The following is a 25,542-nucleotide window of genomic DNA, read 5'->3' as shown; positions in this document are numbered from 1 at the left end:
AGGGGCTGCCTTGCTGTGCACGCGGCGAGCAGAGCGCCTTCCGTGGACCTGGACGGGTCGGCGGGCGGGCGGGCGCGCGCCTGAGGCTGTTGCGGGGCTCGGGGGGCAGGTGGGTGGCGGGGGCGCGCGGGCGGGACTGGTCTGGCCGAGCTCTCTCCTGATCCGAGGCAGGCGCGCTCTGCGTGTGCTAAGAGGCCCGCGCCCTGCCTGAAGAGGTTCGGCTGGAGAGCCCCACGCCAGGCAAGGCTTGCCGTCTGACAGGTGCCTTTCCCGGCGGTGCTCGGAGCAAGGATGGAGACCCCAACACCCACACACCCGGCCGCCGCCACCTGCTTGCTGGGGCTCCGCTTTTGGAGAGCTGAAGACCAGCCAAGAGGGTCCCTCAAATAAGACCACTTGGGTATGTGCAATGCATGTGACTCCAGGGAGAGAGAGAAGCGAAGCTTGGGGAGCTCCGTTTTGCAAGGGTTAAAAAGATCAGCTCAGAAGGCCAGACAAGACGGCCATAGAAATAAATTATTATTATCAGGGCACACAAGGGTCACCTAGTCCAACCTCCCGCAACGTAGAACTATTTCCCCCAACCTGGGACTCGAACCCACGACGCTGAGATTCTAGAGCCTCGCGCTTGGTACCCGCCGTATTTGGCTTCATCTCTGGGTGTCTGCAATGCACTTCGCTCCTCCTGGGATCCTGAGATAAAGAGAGAAGGTGAGCCTTGCGAGGGTTAAAAGGAACCGAGCTGCACATTCCTAGAGATGACCGGGAAATAAGCGCGGGGGGGGGGGGAGGCCGAGGTCCTCCCGAACGAAAGCCCTTCCCACCCTCCCAGCTTCCTCCCTGAAAGGCGGTGGCTTTCGTCTCCTCTGCAAGACCTGCGCCGGTGGCACCTTTGGGATCTGGTAAGTCTCCTCTCTCTTCCCCATCGGGCGCATTGGGGGTCCCAGGGTTGCAGCGTAGGGTGCATGGGGTGTCCGCTCAGGACCCCCAAGTCAGGGTTCTGCACCCCTTCCTCTCTACAAAGCCAGGGAGGGGGCGAGATGGCAGAAGACGCTGCTTGGCCACTTTGGGGAGGGGTCACTGAGTCAGGAAGAAAGGGGCATGCAAAGGAACCCCGATGGGATTGAGGAATCAGCCACGTTCATTAGCCCAGGTGGCAGCCAGATGGAAACATTTGGAAGTTGAAACTTGGTCTTTATGGTGAACAAATAAACGAAGTCCTTCCATCTCGCAGTGCGCAGTTGGACCCGTGGAACTCCCTCCCACAGGAAGAGGATGAGGCCAATTCAGGGAGGAGCAGAGGGCTATTAACAACAACAACAACAACAACAACAACAACAACAACAACAACGTATTGTTTATACCCTACCCATCTGGCTGGGAAACCACTCTGGGCCGCTTCTGACAAAAGATTAAAAATACATTAAAACACCAGTCATTAAAAATTTCCCTAAACAGGGCTGCCTTCAGATGTCTTCTAAACATCAGATAGTTGTTTATTTCTTTGACATCTGACAGGGCGGGAGCCACCACTGAGAAGGCCCTCTGCCTGGTTCCCTGCAACCTCACTTCTCGCAGTGAGGGAACCGGCAGAAAGCCCTTGGAGCTTGACCTCAGTGTCTGGGCTGGATGATGGGGGTGGAGACGCTCCTTCAGGAATACTGGGCCTTTGAGGCCGTTTAAGGCTTTAAAGGTCAGCACCAACACTTTTAATTTTGCTTGGAAATGTACTGGCCACAATAGTCATGCTCTACTTCCACAGTCAGAGGCAGCCATGCTTCTGAAGGCCAACTGCTACAAAGAGCGGGGGGGGGGGGTCCTGCTGGTGTGCTTCCCAAAAGAGGCCCCTAGTTGGCCCCAGTAAGAACAGGAGACCAAATGGAAAGCAGAGTGCAACCTGGTGGTAACAGAAAAAGTTGGGGGGGGGACCAACTCCCAAGAGACTGCGATCTACTTCCAGAGTTGAAAACTGGCAGTGATCCTTTTTGGGGGTTCAGGTCAAAGTTGTTGAGCTTTTTTTAGGAGGGAGGGAGGGAGGCCCATTTGGGGGGAGGTAAAATTTTGAGTTTTTTTAAGGGGAGCTTCTTTGGGGGGAGCCAGCGATATACCAGTGATCTACCACAGACATCCAGTGATCTACCGGTAGATCATGATCTACCTGTTGGACATGCCCGGAATAAATGATGCAAGGAGGGAGCTGCATGGACTAGGTGGGCACAGAGGTTGGTGAGGGGAACCAGCTGGGGAAGGTGGCTCTCGGCCAGGGGAGGGAGCAGACTGGGAGAATGCATCTGAAGCTGAAGAGACACTAGGGCTTAGTGAGCGGGGAGAGTCTGTGTCAGAGAGCAGTCCAGACTCAGAGGCAGAAGCTGAAGCAGGAGAGTGGGATGAGGGAGGAAATGTTAGAAACTCAGATATATAAGCTAGGGGCCAAATGACTCCTTAAACCAAGGTTGCAGTCGCAAAAATGGAACTTCTAGTTGCCATTTTGGAGCAAGACGGATCTCAAGTCTTATTTTTCAAATGATGGACTGACTGTGATTGATTCTCAGTTAAACATCCGTCTAGTTCAAATGATAACCTTGAGCTTGATTAAGAGTTTTGAGACCTTAAATAAGAAAAGTCCTATGATCCATGGGCAGTCCACAGATATATTGGCCTCTTCCGACCTCTTTTTCTTAATGGTGACACGGACCATTCATAATGCAGGGATATTCTTCCCGACTGTGAACAGGGCAGTGGGAGAAGACAAGCAACAACAATTCACTATAACGTCATTCCCTGCTCCTGCTCAGGCTGTACAGAAAAAGCATTTTGGTTCCAGAAATTCTTTCTGATTGTGCCAATAAAATATAACATAACGGATGGCATTCTACAGGATGGGGTATTAGTGTGTGATAACAGTCCAGATCCAATGATCCCCAGATGGTGGAGATGCCAGCTGCCATCCTGGCACCCAGGCAGCTTCACTTGGTTGCAAGTGGCCAATAGCCAGGTGCCTGGCGCCTGACTAATTTCGAACACTGGAGGGAAGCCAAGAGGCAGAGATGAGTCCAGCTGGTGAAGAGGTACAGGGGTCTCTTCCTCCTCCTGGGCCAAGCTCTCCCCCCCCCCCGCCCGGCCATCATCATCATCATCAATAAGCTGTTCTTCACCCTGAGTTCCCAGGGCAGAATACAGCATTAACACACAATATTAAAAAGAGTTTAAAATCACAATCATAGAAAGAAGGCGAGTCCTACTTTTCTTCCTTTTGAGCGAGGCCTTTGGCCCCGCCCGCATGTACTTTGGCCCTTCCCACTTGGCCATCAGGGGGTTGGCTAGATAAGGATCTGGCCCTCATGACAAAGAAAAAAGGGACCCCCCCACCCCAGTAGTCTGTCTGGAAAATAAGGCAGAAGGAAAAAAGAAATGTGCCCTGACATTTAAGGGAGGAAGGAACCCAAATTACACCTGCTACAAATGACTCACTTGTCAATCAAAGTTCAGACTTCATTCCTCTTCCTTCTTCCCTTTCCCTTTCCTTTTATTTTTTTTAAAGAAAGCTCTGAGTCTGAGTCGTGGTGCAATCCAGCGCTGATTCCTAGCAAGACTCATCCATGCTTGCCCAGGGATCATTTCTCTTCTCCTGACTGTGTATCAATTTTATATGAGAAGAATGTATTTGCTTTGTAGGGTTTGCTGGCACCTCTCATTATGACTGGCAGAACTTGGCAGAAGACCAAAGGTTCCTTCCAATTTCTTGAAGGTTTCCTGAGAACAGAGATGGATGAGCAGGACTCCACTGGCCCTGAAGCAGGAAGAGGCCATGACATACAAACTCAGAGGCATGGAAGATTCTGGGGAAAGTCTGTCCAAAGGATCCTGTGCTCAGATATGCACAGCCAGCAGTTCAGGCAGTTCTGCTGTCTGGAAGCCAAAGGACCCCGAGAGGTTTGCAGCCAACTCAACCACCTCTGCCATCAATGGCTGAAGCCAGAAAGACACACGAAAGCTGAAATGCTGGACCTGGTGATCTTGGAGCAGTTCCTGGCTGTCCTTCCTCCAGAGATGGAGAGCTGGGTGAGGGAATGTGGAGTGGAGACCAGTTCCCAGGCAGTGGCCCTGGCCGAAGGATTCCTCCTGAGTCAGGCAGAGGAGAGAAAGCAGGCAGAGCAGCAGGTGAGAGAGAGACTTTCCTCTGGATACTGCAAAGGGGCTCTAAACAGGAGGGAGAGTTTCTCCCAATTCTCTACTGATTTGCCCATCCTTTTTTTTTTTGGAAAGCATCTAAGGAATGGCCATTCTATTTCCAATCTTTCTCCTCATGTTCTGTTTTGAATGCTTTTTGCTCTTTCAGGGGAAAGAACTGTTTGCAGAAATGGGTCTGGATTTCTCTGAGGTAGATCAGACTCCGTTGGATACCCAAGAGAGGCCACTGGGTAAGGAGGAATGAGTTTTTTCTCCGTTTCTCTGTCAGGGGGTTGTTGCCGGTACTACTCTCGAATAAAGACACTCCAGTCCGCGCTGTTTTTAAGAGTTTTATTGTGCATACTATTTACAGTGCAGAGATAGCAGAAAACATGACCACCTAGTCACTTTCAGAGTCCGGCAATGGCTTTCGTCTGCTTCGGGCCCAGCATAAAAGCCTGGGCACCCTGAAACGCCGCCCCTTAGCCTACGTGATGGCGTGCACCTCAATTCGGGCGCCGGAAGGAGAGGTCTCCCCTCTTGCTGGCTGGGGCGGTGCCTGGGCTCCGACGTCTCGCTGAGCCCTTCATGCCCACTCTGTTTTCCAGAGCGTTGCCAGGGCTCGGACGCCTCACTGAGCCCTCCCTCCATTCCACTCCATTCCTCATTTCCTCCTCCTGATTCGCTGCTCGTGCTATCGCTGGGCGAAGTGCTGGTCAGGATGATGTGGGGGGAGGCTCCCTGTAGGGAGTCCCCCTGACAGGTATAAACATCCCAACGCACTCTGCAGGGGTACTTTTTTGAAGGCCCATCTATAGTTTCCCCTCTGAGAGCAGCAGGCACTCGTGACCTTTGTCTCTCGCAGGTGACAGAATGGTGGCAGCAAGACCTGCTCATCCATCTCTTCATGATGGCGAAGGAGAAACAGCAGCTGGGAAACCAGATCAGGTAGGAGGAAGGAGCCTTGTGGGGGACAGAGGCTGTCATGGAATGAGTGGACACAGAGGAACGGTGGGAGGAACCGCCAAGGAAAGAAGGCTCAGAGCCAGGGGAGGGGTGGTGGGACAATGATGAGGGGTCAGAAGGAGAAGAGGGCGCCAACTGGGAGGAGGAGGTGCTAGAAGCTGGAGAGGTAACAGGGCTTAGTGAGCAGGGGGAGTCTGTGGCAGAGAGCAGTCCAGACACAGAGGCAGAAGCTGAAGCTGGGAGGAGAGAGGCAGAGAGGGCTTGTGTAGAGGCAAAGGGTCTCCCCAGCTTCCTGCAACAAGCTCTCCTCCCCCTTTGTCTCTCACAACCCAGAGAGCCATGAAGCAAGAGGAGCAGTTTCAGATTGCTTATGGAGTATTATGGAAAGGAAGGGACTTAGACAGCTGGGGGAAAGCAGGGCCTTTTGTCTCTGCAGCTGTCTCCTAGGGGCAAGACCTATGGAGAAGAGTAGGTCATTAGGCCTGGCAATCCTACAAAGATCCCATTTTTTTTCCTAATGAAGTGTTAACTTCACCTATTCTGTGTCAGGCAGAGAGATGGGGCAACCAGGGTGCCTCTAGCATGAACAAATCTCTCTCCTCCTCTTGGCTTCCCTCAAAGAGGACCTAAGCAAAGGCTGAAATGCTATTCGGGGAGGTTTATGTGCTGAGAATAGGGAACAGCAGCCTCCCCTTAACTTGCTTTCTGAATGTCGCTAGGATTGTTTCAGTCATTACAGTTTCATTTCTAGATTGAATGTTAAAATAGGCTTCTAAGGGTTTTCACACTGTACCAAACCATGGCCGGGATACACCTAACCAGCGCCATCATTTGCACAAGGGGCCTTCCCCCCCCCCGCTCCTTCCCATTCCCCCATGCACCTCTTGAACTTGGTGTTAGGGCATCGGGAGGGCCTCCTGACTCCCAGAACAGCACACAGGGAGATGGGGTCCTTCCATAGGGCAAACAGGAATGCTGGCACAAAGGGAATGATTTGAAGAACACCAGGTTCTTAATACCTCTCATTAAAATACACAATAAATTATTCCATTAACACATTAAAATATGGATCCCTAATTAAAATGTGCAGAAAAAGATTCCCCTTAAAACAGGACATTGATTAAGAGGCAAAAAACAACAAAGTGTAACAGATCACCTTTATTTTGTCTAAGAGGACGACCTTTTTCTTTTTCTTTTAGGGTCCAGTGTGCTTTAAAGATGTAGATGTCCATTTCACAGACGAGGAGTGGGCATTACTGGATCCTGACCAGAGAGCTCTCCATAAGGAAGTCATGGAGGAGAATTGTGGGATCTTGGACTCTCTCGGTAAGGCTTCCTCTTGGATCATCCTATCTGCTTTGAAATTTAACACATATCTCTATAGGAGGAATCTCTGATTTTTCCATAGGGCTCAACAACAACACCTACAGCACATAGGATTCTTTTTCTTTTTTTCTTTTTCTTTTTTCTTTTTTGAAGTATTCTAACACTTCCACAGCAAGCCTTGGATTGAAGACTATTGACTGCTTTCCCTCCAGTTCTGCCATTTCAAACCATGACCAGGCGCCTCTGAACTGCCCAGGCTTTCTTAAATGTAGTCTTCAGAGTGATTCAGGAAGTTGAAGTAGCTTCTGTCATATTTTTTGTTTCTGTTCTTGCTTCTTTCTGTCCATGGCTGACTAAAGAGTTGGGTGACATTGGAGGTTGCACAGATGCCACGATTGGGTCAAACAAAATCTGTCCCAGAAAAGAGCCAGACATTTTGAATTGCAGGCAGTAAACTCTAGGAAGAATTCACATCTAACTCCCAATAGTTCTTCCTGGGTCACAAGCATTATTTAGCATTCCTCCATAATTTGGGGCTCTAATCCATTTCTCTCTCAGTTGCAGGTGGTGATGAATTGGAAATGAAAAACAAGGAAGACCACAATGAAATCCACACAGTGGAGGAGCCATGTCAGGATTCAGACTGTGGAGAGAGCTACAGTCAGAGCTCCCATTCCTCTTCCCATCAAAGAAATCCCATCAGGAAGAAACCCTATCAGTGCTTGGAGTGTGGAAAGAGCTTCCTTCATAGCTTCAGTCTCACTGTCCATCAAAGAAATCATACAGGGGAGAAACCCTATCCGTGTCTGGAATGTGGAAAGAGCTTCAGTCGAAAGGACAGTTTCACTTCCCATCAAAGAATTCATACAGGGGAGAAACCTTATCATTGCCTGGAATGTGGAAAGAGCTTCATTCAAAAAGGCCAGTTCATGGCCCATCAAAGAATTCATACAGGAGAAAAACCTTATCAGTGCTTGGAGTGTGGCAAGTGCTTCATTCACAGACGCAAGCTTACTGTCCATCAAATAAAACATACGGGGCAGAAACCCTATCAGTGCTCGGAATGTGGAAAGAGCTTCATATACAGAGGCCAGCTCACTGTCCATCAAAGAATTCATACAGGGGAGAAACCATATAAGTGTTCAGAATGTGGAAAGAGCTTCATTCACAGAAGCCACCTCACTGACCATGAAAAAATTCATACAGGGGAGAAAAAATATAAGTGCTTGGAATGTGGAAAGAGCTTCATTCAAAGAGGCCAGCTCATGGCCCATCAAACAATTCATACAGGAGAGAAACCTTATCAGTGTCAAGAGTGTGGCAGGAGCTTCAGAAAAAAAGACAGTTTCACTTCCCATCAGAGAATTCATACAGGGGAGAAACCCTATCAGTGCCTGGAATGTGGAAAGAGATTCATTCACAAACGCCAGCTCACTGTCCATCAGAGAATCCATACTGGGAAGAAACCCTATCAGTGCTTGGAATGTGGAAAGAGCTTCATTCACAAATGCCAGCTCACTGTCCATCAAAGAATTCATACAGGGGAGAAACCATATCAGTGCTTGGAATGTGGAAAGAGCTTCAGTGACAACCACCAGCTTAATGTCCATCAAAGAATTCACACAGGAGAGAAACCATATCAGTGCTTGGAATGTGGAAAGAGCTTTATTGTCAGAAGCCAACTTACTGTCCATCAAATAATTCATTCAGGGGCGAAACCTTATCAGTGCTCAGAATGTGGAAAGAGCTTCATTCACAGACGCCAGCTCACTGTCCATCAAAGAATTCATACAGGGGAGAAGCCATACCAGTGCTTAGAATGTGGAAAGAGCTTCAATCAGAGTGCATCTCTCACTTCCCATCAGAGAATTCATTCAGGAGAAAAACCCTATCAGTGCCTGGAATGTGGAAAGAATTTCAGTCAGAGCAGCCATCTCACTTCCCATCAAAGAACTCATACAGGGGACAAGCCATATCAGTGCCTGGAATGTGGAAGGAGCTTCAGTCAGAGCAGCCATCTCACTTCCCATCAAAGAATTCACAAAAGTGAGAGACCATTTCAGTGCCAAGTGTGTGGAAAGACTTTCAGCCACAGGGCCCATCTTGCTTCCCATCAAAGAACTCACGGTGGGAGCAAACTACAGTAGTGGGTGTGTACAGATTTAATTTTTGGAGATTGCAGCCATGTTCTTTGCCACATCAGGTGCCCCATAGTAATTCCTACTATGTACCCAGAGCTGTGACTTGCAAGTTATTGGCCAAGGTGTTTAATACCTTCTTCACAGTGTCCTTTCTCTTGGCAGATCAAGATGAGCAGATGACAACAAAGGTTGCAAGGTTTTTAGCTGGGGCAATTAGAATAAGATCCACTATTTGACTATTGACTCAAAACCTTTAGAAGTATTTATATAACTAACTTTTTATTTTTATTCTTTGTATATCGTATTGCTGTTTTATTGCTATGGTTGGTGATTGATGCAAATTAAGGTTTATTCATTCATTCAATAGCTTCTTCACATCATGCCTGGGGAGAGGAAGAAGAGTGATTTGGCGACACTGATGAGGTTGCACATGCTGAGCTTTTCTAGGAAGGACTTGGTGTAAAAATTGTGATAGTTGATTTAATATTAAATATTATAGATAGATATTGATTCTCTTCGAAGTGTCCTAGTATTAATTGCATTCAGCCTTTTGGATAAAATGCATTAGGTTTGATTTTTGTATGCCTGCATTTTGTAACCCTAATGCCACTCTCCTGAACTGTGTAAAGGTGTGATGCGTATGTTGCCTACCACTTCCAGCCTTTTCTGACCCCAGAAGGACAGGTGATGTTTTAGTAAAGAGGGGGGTGTTGAGCTAGCAGGTGATGTTTTGGGAAAGAGGGAGGTGTTGAGCTAGCATTTCCTTAGCCTGGTCGCCAAGGAACATTGTTGAAGTGAGACATATGAGACCCAAATGGCCTGGGAACTGTGGGAGTCGATATTCGCATTAAGCCATTTGTCCCATGACGTGTGACCTTTTTTGAGGCAAGTGGAAGTGTGTGGTGGCATTTTATGAGTCTTTGTGTGCTGTGTATATAAGCTTTCTTCTAATGTGCCTCCTGGCAGCCTTCTCGAACTATCTGTTCTGCTGAACAACTGAACAATATATATGAAACCCGTTCCGTTGTTAGGGAGTAGGGGGTGGGATCAACTGCTCAGGCCCTTGGGATGAAGGGTTGAAATAAAGGAGGAGAAGGACCTCCAGGAGGTCGGCCTTGCAGAGACACTCTCTGGCCTCTTGCAGGACAACAAAGCAGCCTTGTTGGGGGGCGGGGGGGACCTCAGGCGACCCCTCCGGGCCTTTCACCCCACAAGCTGTGGGTAGAGCTGGGGACTAACACCCCAAAATCCCATTCACCCACGCAGGACGATGAGCCCCCGCCCCATAGAAACACCCCTCCCCTCTGCAGCGAAGAGGCTTGTAAACCCTTCAATGGAGTCCCGAAACCCTCAAGGAAACATCAGGATTACTCAAAGAACCATCGCTGACCAATCAGCATCATCCAAAGGTGACAGCCAGCCAATCCGAAGTCATGAAGCAGTGCCCCCTAGTGTCTGGAGCGCACGATCCGCAAGGCTGTCTCGGCCTTTGTCTCTGCCAGGTGAGCTCAACTCCAGAGCCGTGTTTCCCATATGGCTTATTGGTGCATTGCCAGCCTCTCAGGGCTGCCCCAGCCAGTGGGGGAGCTGCGGGGCTTTGCCGGCGGCCTCCCCTTTCCCTACACGCCCGCCAGCTGCGCCCCATCAACCATATGGCTGACAGGCGTGCAGCTTGCCTCACAAGCCTCTGCGGGAGGAGAGCAATCCCTGTAGAGGCTTAGGATGGAAGCTGCACCCCGCCAACTATCCGTGGTAATTTGGGAGCGTTGAGCGGATATTTGCACCCTGGCGCCGCATCTGCTAAAGACGGCCATGCTCAGCTCTTTTGCGCGACTCCTTGAGCCTAAGAAATCGACCGCAGAAAGTGTTGAAGAAGCGCTCTACAAAATGTAGCAACAAGCGAATACAGTGCATCCAAGAGAGAAACAGAGGGGAATCCAGGACTCCCCCTCCAGCAGAAGGTCATTTCCCCCCCCCCCCTTAGGTGTGAATCCAGCCTTGACATAGGAGGCAGCACGTACCAGAAACCCCTCGGGATGGCGAATTGAATCCGGATCCTTTCAGGGGAGAAGCACAGGAAAGCCTCGCGACTGGGGGGAGGTTTAAATCACGTTCTTGTTCTTTGGGGAAGCAGGTCCTTCAAAGGTGTTAGGAGCTGGAATGACAGGCAGGGGTGGGTGACCGTTTCCTCTTTCTGCATGACAACCACTCCTCTTTTGTGGCGATGTCATGACGTTTTGGTGATGTAAAAACCGGGAACCTTTTGAAATCTCTTTCATACCCTTGCTGGGGGTTCTTTCTCTGTTTCATCTTTGAACCTTCGTTGCAACAAACCAAGATCAGGTCTACTCACCCCTATTTTGCTTCTTCAGCTTGGCTCCTTCTCTTGCTGACCGGAGGTAACTGCGGGGGGGGGGAGCGATGGAAGAAGAAAGGGGGGAGGGGGAGAAGTTTGGATTTGATATCCCACTTTATCACTACCCTAAGGAGTCTCAAAGCGGCTAACATTCTCCTTTCCCTTCCTCCCCCACAACAAACACTCTGTGAAGTTAGTGGTGCTGAGAGACTTCAAAGAAGTGTGACTATAGCCCAAGTCACCCAGCAGCTGCGTGTGGAGGAGAGGGGACGCGAACCCGGTTTACCAGATTACGAATCAACACTGTTGCTCCTGCTTCCGTTTTCAAGGGAGGGAACAGCTCAGAAGCCACCCCAGAGGGTCCCCCAAATATGTCCCCCCTGGGGGCTGCGAGATGCCCGGGGCTCCTGCTTGGCAGAGAGAGGGGGGAGCTGGGTGCGCCCGGCTCGCCAAGGGCTAAAAGGAACTGAGCTGGATTGCGAGAGAGGACCGGGAATAAAGGGGGGGAACAGGTCCTCCAGAGCAAAAGCTCCCCCCCCCAAATCCCTTCCAGTAAAGGGGGGCTGTTGTCTGCTCTGCAAATGCTGCCTCGGTGGCTCCTTCTGGGATCCGGTGAGTCTCCTCTCTCTTCTCCCTTTGGGTGCATTGGGGAGAAGCGACTGAGGTCTCCTGCCCCCTTTGGATTCATTTAGGTCCCCGCAAAAAAGGCATCTCGACGCGTCTGCAATGCACGAGGCTCCTCCTGGGCTCCTGAATAGAAAGAGAGAGGATGTGAGTTTGACGTGCTCCGCCTTGCAAGGGTTAAAACGAACTGAGCTGCATTCCTAGAGAGGACAGGAAATGGGGAGAGGACGAGGTCCTCCGGAGTAAATCCCCTCCCGCCTTCCCCATTTCCTCTCTTCCAGGAGGGAGGTTTTCGTCTCCTCTGCAAGAGCTGGTAAGTTTCCTCTCTCTTCCCCATAGGGCGCAGTGGGGAGAAGGGGGGGAGTCCCAGGGCTGCGGGGGAGGGTGCCTGGGGTGCAATGGGCTTCGCGGGGTGGTGAATGCTTCTCTCTGTGAGGGAGCCTTCTCAGACCCACCAAAAGGCGGTTATTAAACCACTTCTTAACAAAGCATCTTTAGATGCAGCCAGTATGGCCATTGTGACCAACTATCGCCCAGTCTCAAATCTTCCATTCTTGGGCAAGGTGATTGAGCGAGTTGTTGCAGAACAACTCCAGGCACGCCTGGAGGATGCGGACCATTTGAATCCCTTCCAGTCGGGATTCAGGCCTCATCATGGGACTGAAACTGCCTTCATAGAATCATAGAGTTGGAAGAGACTACAAGGGCCATCCAGTCCAACCCCCTGCCAAGCAGGAAACACCATTAAAGCATTCCTGACAGATGGCTGTCAAGCCTCCACTTAAAGACCTCCAAAGAAGGAGACTCCACCACACTCCTTGGCAGCAAATTTCACTGTCGAACAGCTCTTACTGTACTGTCAGGAAGTTCTTCCTAATGTTTAGATGGAATCTTCTTTCTTGTAGTTTGAATCCATTGCTCCGTGTCTGCTTCTCTGGAGCAGCAGAAAACAACCTTTCTCCCTCCTCTATATGACATCCTTTTATATATTTGAACATGGCTATCATATCACCCCTTAACCTTCTCTTCTCCAGGCTAAACATGCCCAGCTCCCTAAGCCGTTCCTCATAACGCATCGTTTTTTAGCTGCTACATCACACTGTTGACTCATGTCAAATTTGTGGTCTACCAAGACTCCTAGATCCTATTCACATGTACTGCTCTCAAGCCAGGTGTCACCCATTTTGTATTTGTGCCTTTCTTTTTTTTGCCCAAGTGTAGCACTTTACATTTATCCCTGTTAAAATTCATCTTGTTTGCTTTGGCCCAGTTCTCTAATCTGTTAAGGTCATTTTGAAGTGTGATCATGTCCTCTGGGGTATTAGTCACCCCTCCCAATTTGGTGTCATCTGCAAACTTGATCAGGATGCCGTCAAGCCCTTCATCCAAGTTGTTTATCGACCTTGGTCACACAGCCATTTGGGGCCAGTTTCCAAGTTGTCATCCAGGGCTGTTCCACGCAGAGGACCTTGAAACCATCCCATCGCATCCAGAGCAGGAAATCCCCTGGCCACATCCTCTCTGTGCTAAAGGGACTGTGGCTGGAGCTTTAAATGGGCACTTCTAGTCCCCGTGGCCACCGGAGCCCCCAGGGACCATGTTGGACACCAAATAACCTCCAAGCATATGTGGCTGGGTGGGAGTTAAGCTATGTAACACCAGCATCATCATCCTCTACCCATCTTTCACCCTAAACTCCCAAGACAGATTACAATATTAAAACACAATACTGAAAAGAACTTAAAGACACTTACAATCACAGAATGAAGAGGACTCCTACTTTTCTTGCTTTTGAGAGCTGTCCTTTGTGGCCCGAGAGGGTTGTCCAGATCAGGATCTGGCCCTCAGAACAAAGAAAAAAGGGACCCCACCCCAGTAGTCTACTTTGAGAACATGGGAGATTCCAAGTGCTGGAAAAAGAGACAGACGCTGGAAAGAAATGTGCCCTGACATTTGGGGAGGCAGTGACCCCAGCTCTTGTCTTGAGTCCAAATTACACTTGGTACAAATGCCGCACTTGTCAATTCTGACTTCATTCTTCCTATTTTAAAAAAGAAACTCTGAGTCTGGGCTGTGATTCCTGCCAAGACTCCTCCATGCTTGCCCAGGGAACATTTTTTCTCCTCCTTACTGTGTATTAATTTTATATACTGTGTATTAATTTTATACTGTGTATTAAATGTGTATTTAATTTTATATCAGAAAAATGTATTTGCATTTTAGGATTTGCCAAAACCTCTCATTAGGACAGATAGAAATTGGCAGAAGACCTATAGACGCCTTGCGATCTCTTGGAGGTGTCCTGAGAACAGAGATGGATGAGCAGGATTCAGCTGGTCCTGAAGCAGGAATAGGCCTTGCAATCCAACATGGGAGCAGTGGGGGATTCTTGGAAAACTCTGTGAAGAAGAACCCGGTTGAGGAGGACACCCTCTGCTCAGATGTGCAGAGTCAGCAGCTCCGGCAGTTCTGCTACCAGGAGGCCAAAGGACCCCGAGAGGTTTGCAGCCAACTCTACCACCTCTGCCATCAATGGCTGAAGCCAGAAAGACACACGAAAGCTGAAATGCTGGACCTGGTGATCTTGGAGCAGTTCCTGGCTGTCCTTCCTCCAGAGATGGAGAACTGGGTGAGGGAATGTGGAGCGGAGACCAGTTCCCAAGCAGTCGCCCTGGCTGAAGGATTCCTCCTGAGTCAGGCAGAAGAGAGAAGGCAGGCAGAGCAGCAGGTGAGAGAGACTTTCCTCTGGATATTCCCAAGGGGCTCCAAAGAGGAAGGACAGTATTCCCGAATTATTTACTAATGATCCATCATTTTTTGGAAATCACTTAGGAACAGATATTGTTGTTGTTGTTGTTGTTATTCTTATTATTACCACACTTATGTGGCTGGGTGCCTTCCAGCACATGTGAAAGCATAATTAGACATCAGATGTCTTCTAAAAATCATGCAGTTCTTTATTTCCTTATCATCTGATGGGAGGGCATTCCACAGGGTGGGTGCCACTGCCAAGAAGTTCCTCTGCCTGGTTTCCTGTAACTTCGCTTATTGCAGTGAGCGAATCAGCAGAAGACCCTCCTTTGGTTATACTGGGCCTTTGAGGCCGTTTAAGGCTTTAAAGTTTAGCACCAACACCTTGAATTGTGCTGGGAAACGTTCTGAGAGCCAGTGAAGATCCTTGAGGACTAATGTTATATGGTCCTGGCAGCCGATCCCAGACACCAGTCTAGCAGAAGCAGGAAACAGCTTTAACCTCTGTCCCCTGAAAGTGCTTGCCTCTGCCATTCCTTTTCTAATCCTTCTCTCCATCCTCTGTTTTGAACCCTTCTTGCACTTTCAGGGGAAGGATCTTATTGCAGAAATGGGTCTTGATTCTTCTGAGGCAGAGAAGACTCTGTTGGACACCAGAGTGAGGCCTCTGGGTAAGGAGTTTTCTGCGTTTTGTCACATTCTCTTGGTTTTGAAACTAATCTGTGAGTTCTTTACATCTTTTTGGTGAAGACACCTGGAGCCCAGAGGTCGGGGGGAGGGAGGTGTATTTTTGCACAACTAATATATGAAATGGGTACAAATGTCCAGCAAGGGTGACTTTTATGATAGTAATTTTATTAGTTTACAATTACAGTCCAATAATAGCCTCATGATAACAATGCGAAATTACAATACAATTACTAATACCAATCTTTAAGATACCAAATTATATAATATAGGTGGCCCCTCGCATGCTCAAACCAATGGTTTGATGATTTTCTTGATGTCTACATTCCAAAATCTTATGAATTTCAATTACACTCCTGTCAAGGTAACAATCCTTTATAGAACAACTGCAATATTAATGACTTCGTATTTGATGATTAATGATTCGTATTGAAACATCAAATAATATATAAAGCTACAAGTGAGGCTCTCCAGCTATATCCTTATTTTTCCCGTGTGTGGCAATCTTTCTGGTCATGATGTTTCTTCCTGTCCTTATAAAATGTTCTGTCTATCTTTTCCATCATTCCTTGGGTGGAACTAATATCCCATTGTGGTTTCAGAAATTCTCCATCCTTAGGTCCTGTGCATTGCTGTTTGGCAACTTTAACAGCAGCTGAAAAAAATCAAAGTGTCCCAATAAATAACCTGTTTTCACCATTTTTCTTCTCTGCCTGGGAAGGAGAGTGATCTGTTGAATTGCAGGTGACTCAGTAATGAACCTTATTAGTTCCTTCACAACTTGCAGGTTCCTTACATCCCTCTCTCTGGTCAAAAATAAATGTGAAGTTATTAAATAAATTCCAAGTCTGTTTAGCATTATTCAGTTCAGTCGGTAAATAATAAAGGATGGAGAAGAGTTAGCTCTAATTTTCCATCATAAACCTTTTGCAAAATAGAGCTTCCCTCCCCTTTCCCTTTTTTTTTACATACACAGTTCCATTTGATGTTGTATTCCATATCTGCAATCCAGTTTCATCCCTGTTCACCTGTACATATATATTTTGAACTAGTATTCAAGGGAGGTTTGCCAAATCATAACTGTAGAGAAGAAAACTTTATATATAGAAGCCGTAGGCTCCCCTCCCCCCACTGTCTTTTGCACCAAATGAAGTCTTCTCTCAAATTCAAACGTTAAAAACCTTGCAGCTGGTTCCATTCTGCAATTTAGGATCTTATCTCCTCCAGCAATGCCTGTACATTAGTCCAAATTGAGCTCTAAATGACAAGAAAACCTCTGCTTCTTAATGGCGTCGAAGGAGGGTTTTCAGCAGGCAAACGGCTTTTGCACTCAGCGCCTCCCTGCCTCCTGTATTCCATGCTGCAGCGAGAGCCAGGTACTGAGACAAACTGGGAGTGAAGCCCGTTCCCCCCTGTCCCTGGGGGGAACTTACAAGGAGAATTACCCTCAGTTGTCCTTGTTTTTCCTTCGCCAACGATCTCCTGCTGCCTCCATTAAGGCGGCGCGTAACTGGAAGCTAGCAGGGGAGACTTTGACGAAGCCCCATCTGTACTTAGAGATGCACTGTTTCACCTCTGAGTGAAGCAGGCGCTTACGGTTTCCCACTTACCTTTGTCTCTCTCAGGTGACAGAATGATGCCACCAAGACCTGCTCCTTCATCTTTTCATGGTGGTGGAGGGGAGGCAGCGGCTATGGACCCAGATCAGGTAGGGGGTAGGAGCCTTGTGGGGAAAGACTGCTTGGATGCAGAATGGTGGGAGGAGGTGTCTGAAGCTGAAGAGGGAGCAGGGCTCAGGGAGCAGAGGGATTCTATGGCAGAGAGCAGCCCAGACTCAGAGGCAGAAGCTGCAGCAGGAGACTGGGATGAGGAAGGCAAAGAGGGGTTGGGCCGCTGTAGAAAACAAGAGAGCCAAGTGCAATGGATCACATGAATGTTGTCTAAGAGGACAGCTTTTTTCCTTTTCTGCTAGGGTCCAGTGTGCTTTGAAGATGTAGCTTTGCATTTCACTGATGAGGAGTGGGCGTTGCTGGATCCTGACCAGAGAGCTCTGCACCAGGAAGTCATGGAGGAAAATTGTGGGATGTTGGACTCTCTCGGTAAGGCTCCCTATTGGATCATCCTATCTGTTTTGTAATTCAAGACATCTCTCTATGTGACAAACCTCTGATATTTTGATGGGGCTCAACAGCACCACCCACAGCACCTGGGATGCTAACACTCCCACAGCAAACCTTGGATGGATGGCTATTGATTGTTTCCCATGTGAATATTCTTCCTTCTATTCTGCCTTTGCGAAACATGGACAGACTTCTCTGATCTGCCCAGGTCTTCTTAAATGTAGGCTTCAGATTGGTTTGGAAAGTAGAAGTAGGTTCTGTCAGGATTTATTACTGCATATTGAACAATTTAGCATATTGAATATATCTTAATTTTGGACAGGGAACTTTCCCGCATTGGCCACCATTTAAATAATAATAATAATAAATTATTTATGAAGATTGTACGGATACATATTTAAATTTGAACAAAATGACATTACCTAGTTAAGCTGTACCTAAAGTTTTTAATGGTTTAAAAACTTGAGAGAGGAAACATCTAATATTCAACTTGATTTGTTGACAAGTTGATAATGAAACTAGACATTATAAGAGAACAAAAAAGAACTTAATAACACCTTACTCCCTTCAGTTCTTTCTCTGTCACAAGCATTAATTGGCATTGCTCCATTATTTGGGGCTGCACTTCTTTCCGAGGCTCTAATCTGTTTGCCTGTTAGTTTCAGGTGGTGATGAATTGGAAGTGAAGAACAAGGGAGACCACAAGGAAATCCACGCAGTGGAGGAGCCATATCAGGATTCAGACTGTGGAGAGAGCTTCAGTCAGAGCTCCGATTCCTCTTCCCATCAAAGAAATCCCCTTGAGAAGAAATGCTTGGAATGTGGAAAGAGCTTCACTTGGAAACAGACTTTAGCTTCTCATCAAAGAGTTCATACAGGGGGGAAACCCTATCTGTGCGTGGAATGTGGAAAGAGCTTCAGTCAAAACCACAGTTTCACTTCCCATTGTAGAATTCATAAAGGGGAGAAACCCTATAAGTGCGTGGAATGTGGAAAGAGCTTCAGTTCAAAAAGAAATCTCACTGTACATCAAAGAATTCATAAAGGGCTGAAACCATATCAGTGCTTGGAATGTGGAAAGAGCTTCAGTCAGAGTGCATCTCTCACTTCCCATCGTAGAATTCATACAGGGGAGAAACCCTATAAGTGCTTGGAATGTGGAAAGAGATTCAGTCAGGGCTCCCATCTCACTTCCCATCGTAGAATTCATACAGGGGAGAAGCCATATCACTGTTTAGAATGTGGAAATAGCTTCAGAAGGAGCTCCCATCTCACTGTTCATCAAAGAATTCATACAGGGGAGAAGCCATATCACTGCTTGGAGGGTGGAAAGAGCTTCAGTCACAGGGCCTATCTCAATTTCCATCAAAAAATCTATAAAGGGGAGAAACCCTATCAGTGCGTGGAATGTGGAAAGAGCTTTAGTTCAAAAAGAAATCTCACTGTACATCAAAGAATTCATAAAGGGCTGAAACCATATCAGTGCTTGGAATGTGGAAAGAGCTTCAATCAGAGTGCATCTCTCACTTCCCATCGTAGAATTCATACAGGGGAGAAACCCTATCAGTGTGTGGAATGTGGAAAGAGATTTAGTCAGAGTGCATCTCTCACTTCCCATCGTAGAATTCATACAGGAGAGAAACCCTATCAGTGCATGGAATGTGGAAAGAGATTCAGTCAGAGTGCATCTCTCACTTCCCATCGTAGAATTCATACAGGGGAGAAACCCTATCAGTGTGTGGAATGTGGAAAGAGATTCACCAGTAAAGAAAGTATCACTGTCCATCAAAGAATTCATGCAGGGGAGAAGCCATATCACAGCTTGGAGGGTGGAAAGAGCTTCAGTCACAGGGCATATCTCAATTCCCATCAAAAAATCTATACAGGGGAGAAACCCTATCAGTGTGCGGAATGTGGAAAGAGCTTCAGTTCAAAAGGAAACCTCACTGTCCATCAAAGAATTCATAAAGGGCTGAAACCATATCAGTGCTTGGAATGTGGAAAGAGCTTCAATCAGAGTGCATCTCTCACTTCCCATCGTAGAATTCATACAGGGGAGAAACCCTATAAGTGCTTGGAATGTGGAAAGAGATTCATTCAGAGCTCCCATCTCACTTCCCATTGTAGAATTCATACAGGGGAGAAACCCTATCAGTGTGTGGAATGTGGAAAGAGATTCACCAGGAAAAAACCTCTCACTGTCCATCAAAGAATTCATAAAGGGGAAAAACCATATCACTGCTTGGAGTGTGGAAAGAGCTTCAGTCACAGCTACGATCTCACTTCTCATTGTAGAATTCATACAGGGGAGAAACCCTATCAGTGCATGGAATGTGGAAAGAGCTTCAGTCGAAAAGGAAATCTCACTTGTCACCAAAGAATTCATATAGGGGAGAAACCATATCGGTGCTTGGAATGTGGAAAGAGATTCAGTCACAGCTCCCATCTCACTTCCCATAGTAGAATTCATACAGGGGAGAAACCCTATCAGTGCGTGGAATGTGGAAAGAGCTTCAGTCGAAAAGGAAATCTCACTTGCCACCAAAAAATTCATATAGGGGAGAAGTCCTATCAGTGCGTGGAATGTGGAAAGAGCTTCAGTTCAAAAAGAAATCTCATTGTCCATCAAAGAAGTCATACAGGGGAGAGACAATATGCATGCTTTTAGTGTGGAAAGAGATTTAGTTAGAGCTTCTATCTCACTTCCCATCAAATAATTCACACAGAGGAAAAAATTTATCAGTGCTAGGAATGTGGAAAGAGCTTAACCAGGAAGTAAAGTCTCACTGTCCATCAAAGAATTCATACAGGGGAGAATCCATATGCATGCTTGGAATGTGGAAAGAGCTTCAGAAAGAGCTGCAATCTCTTTTTTAAAATTAATTTTTGCATATATTTTCCATACCCCACATAACATCTTTTCTTACCTTATACATTGTTTTGGGTATAAACCTTGGACTTCCCTCAACCACATCTAATGATTTTCGATCTTCCTCACTTATCTTGCAGTTCATTATTTTCACTATTATTTTTAATAGTCCATAATAAATAGTCCTTTTCATAATTTTTCCCTGCAATATTTCATATAGTCTTCCTTACAAAACTTCTTGCAGTCCTGCAGTCAAATAGTTCACGTACAGGTACCGGTATTTACTACAATCTTCTAAAAACTTCTGATCCCGCCGGTTCTGAATTCTTCCTGTCATCTTATCCAATTCTGCATAGTCCATTAATTTTGTTTGCCATTCCTCTTTCGTTGGTAATTCTTCTTGCTTCCATTTCTGTGCCAATAATATTCTAGCTGCCGTTGTCCCATATAAAAACAATTTCTTACATTCCCCAAAAGTCCCTTCTTTTTCCTTACATTTCCAACATTTATTACTTATTTTATACATTTTAGCTAATTTCACTGGCGTAATATACCACCTATACATCATTTTCATCACATTTTCTCTCAAGGCATTGCATGCTGTAAATTTTATTCCTGCTTTCCACAATTTTTCCCAGTCTTTTAGCTGTATGTTATACTCAAAGTCTTTGGCCCAATATATCATGACCAACTTTACCTCTTCGTCTTTCAAGTGCCATTCCAACAGCAATTTGTACATTTTAACCATATTTTATAATTATTATTTAATATTTCAATTTCAAATTTTGATTTATTATGACCAAATCCATTTTCCTTTAAATCCTCTTTAAACATTTAATTGATTTGGTGAATAATCATTTACATCTTCTTTTACTTCTTCATAAGGTTTAATTTCCTATTTATTTCCTTCCTCTCTTACTATTTTTTCATATGTGACCAAATTTTGGCTCATATTAATCTTTTTCACACTCATTGCTTCCAAAGGTGACAACCACCAAGCTGTTTTACATTCTAATAGGTTTTTATACCTATCCCATATTTCAAATAGAGGCCTTCGAAATATATGGTTACCAAATCCTTTATGCACTTTTGTTTTGTTATACCATAAATATGCATGCCAACCAAATCTATTGTCAAAACCTTCTAAATCCAACATATCTGTATTTTCTAACAATATCCATTCCTTTAACCAACCGAGGCAAGTTCCTTCATAGTCCAACTTCAAGTCTGGCAGGGCAAAAACCCCTCTTTCTTTAATATCTGTTAGCAATTTAAATTTAATACTTGGTTTCTTCCCCTGCCAGATATATCTTGAAATTGTTTTCTGCCACTCCTTAAATATAGTTGCCCCCTTGATTGGAATTGATTGAAACAAAAATAACATCTTTGGTAGCACATTCCTTTTAATAACAGATATCCTACCCCATAGGGATAGTTTCATACTTCCCCAGCCTTCCAGGTCTCTCTTAATTTCATTCCACATCGGTGTATAATTATTTTGGAATAGATCTATATTATTTGATGTTAACCAAATTCCTAAATGTTTAACTTTTTTTACTGCTTCTATACCAATCTGCTGTTGCAACATATCCACCAAATCTTGATTCATATTTTTAACTAACATTTTCGTTTTCTTTTTATTTAATTTAAAACCTGCTACTTGTCCGAATTGTTCTATTTCCTCTAATACTTCTTTAGCACTAATTAACGGTTCTTTCATTGTTAAAATCAGCTGCAATCTCACTTCCCATCAAAGAATTCATACAGGGGAGGGATTGGAGGGATTTATGAAAGTCTCACCTCAATTTTAGAGTTCTTTAAAAATATTTGGAGCTCTTAAAAGGACTGAGAGCTGGGTGAAAAAGCTAAAATCAGGACAGGTTTGGACAAGTTCATTTCTCTTTGAAGGAAAATAGTTCTTCTCCTCTGAGACACTTAAAGGGGATTGGATTCCTGCAAGACAACCACTCTTCTCTGGACATTTGCCGGTAAATTGCTAGGTCCTCTTGGGCACATTATTTTTTTGTTTTGTTTTTTATGGTTCCTCTCTTAAAGGAATTATTTGGTTATTTCAAATCTTGAGAAATTGGATTTTATGTTAACCAGCTTATATGTACTGGGTATCAGGCTAGAAAGAAGAGGGAGGGGTGGAAAAATACAGGAAACAGGATCTCTTGGGAAAGAGTTATTCTGTGGCCTTGACAAACTGATAAGTTGTTGCTGGAAAAGGGAGAGTGAGAGTTAGGCTACGGCAGTTCAAAAACAGTTAACACCAGGCCTGTGTTAAATTTGGAGAAGCTATTAGCCAGTAGTGATAAAAATATTGAAATGGTGACAAATTTGACCACTAAAGTAGAGAAACTGACAAAGAAAACAGAAGCACTAGATGTCTCCATGAAAGGGAGGAGAAATCTGAAAAGCTGGAAAAGGAGACCAAAAAAAAAATGGAAATCAGGAGACGCTTAGGATTGATGTGGACGGTTTGGGTGGAAGGCAAGAAGCATTTTTGGGCGCTTTGGCGGTCCTTGAGATGAGACGGAAAGCCCAGCCTCTGAGACGGAGAGGAGGGAGGAGAGCAGGATTTTAACAAAGGTTTGAGCGGAGTGGCTGGGAGTTGAAGAGGAATGCATGGAGGCGGCACGGTGGTGGTTTCTTTTTGTAAAAAACCAATGTGAATAAATACCCCCAGTGTCACCCCCTGGCTGGTCTTCCTGTCTTCAGAGGCTTCTCTCCCTGTGCCCTCACCCCGCCCAGGAGAATCTAATGCATGGGGGTCCCAAACTAAGGCCCGGGGGCCGAATGCGGCCCAATCGCCTTCTAAATCCGGCTCGCAGACGGTCCAGGAATCAGCATGTTTTTACATGAGTAGAATGTGTCCTTTTATTCAGGGCCGTCTTGAGCAGATCGCGCGACCTGGTGCTGAGGGGCGGAGATCGCTCCGCCGCCCGCCCCGCCCTCGCAGGGCGCAATTGGTTTTCACGCGTCTTCGCCGCGCGGCGCCCTCCTTGCCAGGCCAGCGCCCAGCTTACCAGCCCCGCGCCATGTTGCACTGCGCCACCGGGGGGCTACGAAGAGCCGGCCCTGCTTTTATTTAAAATGCATCTCTGGGTTTTTTGTGGGGTATAGAAATTCGTTCATATTTTTTCCCCAAAATATAGTCCAGTCCCCCACAAGGTCTGAGGGACAGTGGACCGGCCCCCTGCTGAAAAAGTTTGCTGACCCCTGATTTAATGCATCTTCGGTTGAGTGTGTCCAGCAAGGAGATTGGAGATGGTTGCCAGTCAAAGGGTAATTTAAGACGCAGGAAAAAAGAGCTCCTCCCCTCTTGTGGAAACGGGGGGGGGGGCAGCTTCAGGGGAAATTTCCAGCCCTGGCACTGGGAGCCAGATGAGGAATCCTGGAAGAGGACACTCCAGGGTAATCTAGTCCAACCCCTGCAATTCAGGAACCCCGGTTCTTAGTCCTGCCAGCTCCCTTGAACTGAGCGACTCAGATGCCTGGAGCAGCGCCCTGTTGGAGAGCAGCCTTTGGTAGCCTCTGGAGCTGGCCAGACCTTTTGGACGGCTGTTTCCATCCCCCTGCCTTCTGCTGGCAGGCCCGATTGGGAGTTGTAGTCCAAAGCGGATTGAGGGGGCTAGTCCTGGACAGATGGCTGAAGCCATTCTGCTGGCAAGGCCTCTTGGGCCAACCCCCTCCCCCAATATCGGGCCTGAGTGTTTCTGTGGCTCTTGTGAGTCCGAGATCATGGAGTTGAAGAGATCTCAAGGGTCATCTAGGCCCACCCCCTGCAATGCAGGAACGGCAGCTGAAATGTTCCCTTGTGGGGTCTGGACTAGGGGGTGTTTCAGATGGTTTTCAAATTGGAACTACCTTTTGGAACAAAGCTTTTTTCAATGCCAGGATACAAGGTGCTCTCTTGACCTGGGAGCCTGATCCCTCTCCCCCACCCCTATAAAATGGAGTCTTCCACTCATCTTCTCCTTGCAGGACCCCCTTGCCTTCCTCTTTGCTCAGAGAGTCAGAACCAACTCTCTCTCAAGGGACCCTGGAGCCAAACACTTCCAGAGTTTTCCTCTAGCTTCTCAAGCAAAGGGTGGGAAGGAATATATTCTTATTGCTCTTGAGATGTACAGAAATCTCTTGTCCTGGTTTTTAACAACACAGGCCTGCTGTGATGGGCTTCCTTTTTCCCCTTGCCACTAAAAAATTCCAGTTAACTGCCTCTTTGCCAATTGTTATCTTTAATGACTTTTTTAAAGGTAAAGATGTTACGCTGTATCTTTGAGACACTGTATTTACTGCTGCTTTTTTCTATTCTGGGTTTGAATAAAAATTAATCTGTGGACTAACGTTACTGCTTTTTGTGTGGTCTTTTCCTGTTGCTGTGCTGGTCCAAGGGTAACTGAGAGAATAGGTCCAAGGCCGGTCCAAAGTCTGGGGAATCCAGGAGACGTCAGTCCAATGAAGCTGAGGCAGGGCACAGGGCAGGAGACTAGGCGAGGTCAGGAGCAGGAACACAGGCAGGATCTTGCAATCAGCAATGTTGCTCCCGCAACCTGGGGTAGGGTCTAACCGCATTTTATCTCTGCTGAGGTGATGGCCGGTCCCCCAATGACTCATCACCCTGCCTTGCCTGAAGGAGAGCACTCTTCCTGCGCATACATAGGTCTCTCCTCTCAGCCCTGAGCCTCTGCAGCTTGGGGGACACCAGAGAGTTCAATTAGAGGATGTAGTAATCAGAAATTTAATCAGAATTGGGATAAGTCAGGGATTATATAAAAAGGCAATGCCCCTCTGTGAAGACTTGGATTTATTTCTAATATTCCGTAGTGATTCAAAAAAAAAAAGGGAAGGGAAGGGAAGGGAAGGAGTATGAGAGTTTATTAGCCCAGGATGATGACAAGTGGAAGTCTGTTTATAGGAGAATTTATATGAAGTTAAAATAAATTACTTTATTTGATATATATGATTTATATATATGATTTATTTGATTTAGGTTATGATTTAGGTATTTATTAGTATGTTTTTTATTTGTATACTTTGTATGTTTTGTTTATATTATTTGTATTATTTCATTTGCATGTTTTTGATTTGAATTTCAATAAAGTTTATTAAAAAGAAGAAGACATGCTGATTCAAGAGGATGAGAAGTGTCTAACACACAGTGTAATAAACACGGGTCTGGCACCCAGGTTTGGCTAAATAAAATTACAACACTTACTGAATCCAGGAATTTGGGTGGTATAAGAATGTCATTGTGTTCAATCCCTTAGGCTGCTTCTGTATTGTTTCACATGTGACTTCACTAAGAACATATGATATTTAAGATATAATATATCTTTATTGTCATTGTCCCCTTGCGGGAACAACGAAATTACTCGGTTGCTACATCCACTCAGATAAAGCATTCCACATAATCCAAAATCTATTGCTGAAATAGGGAGACAAAGCAACATATGCTACAATACAGATGCCCCTCCCCCCTATATTTGTCTAGGAAGCCTGTCTCCCCCCTCCACCTGCCCTTTCGGC

At 46.3% G+C, this 25,542-nt stretch overlaps 1 protein-coding gene across 1 annotated transcript; it reads left to right on the top strand.

Moving 5' to 3' along the window:
* The first annotated feature begins 764 nt into the window (after nt 1-764).
* Nucleotides 765-20,200, top strand: LOC118086658 (uncharacterized). The gene is given in 13 exon segments (XM_088671359.1): nt 765-902; nt 3,676-4,161; nt 4,340-4,421; nt 5,036-5,118; nt 6,336-6,462; nt 7,021-8,605; nt 9,870-10,105; nt 11,788-11,896; nt 13,807-14,311; nt 14,924-15,005; nt 16,647-16,729; nt 16,994-17,120; nt 17,801-20,200. Coding segments are annotated over 12 exon segments (5,739 nt in total). The 5' UTR covers nt 765-902; nt 3,676-3,696; the 3' UTR covers nt 20,056-20,200.
* The last annotated feature ends 5,342 nt before the right edge of the window (nt 20,201-25,542 follow it).

Source organism: Zootoca vivipara, chromosome 6 (genome assembly GCF_965207765.1).
Source record: "Zootoca vivipara chromosome 6, rZooViv2.hap1.1, whole genome shotgun sequence".
Taxonomy (NCBI): Eukaryota; Metazoa; Chordata; class Lepidosauria; order Squamata; family Lacertidae; genus Zootoca; species Zootoca vivipara.
The sequence above is the reverse complement of the archived record's forward strand: the minus strand, read 5'-3'. Positions and strand labels throughout refer to the sequence as shown.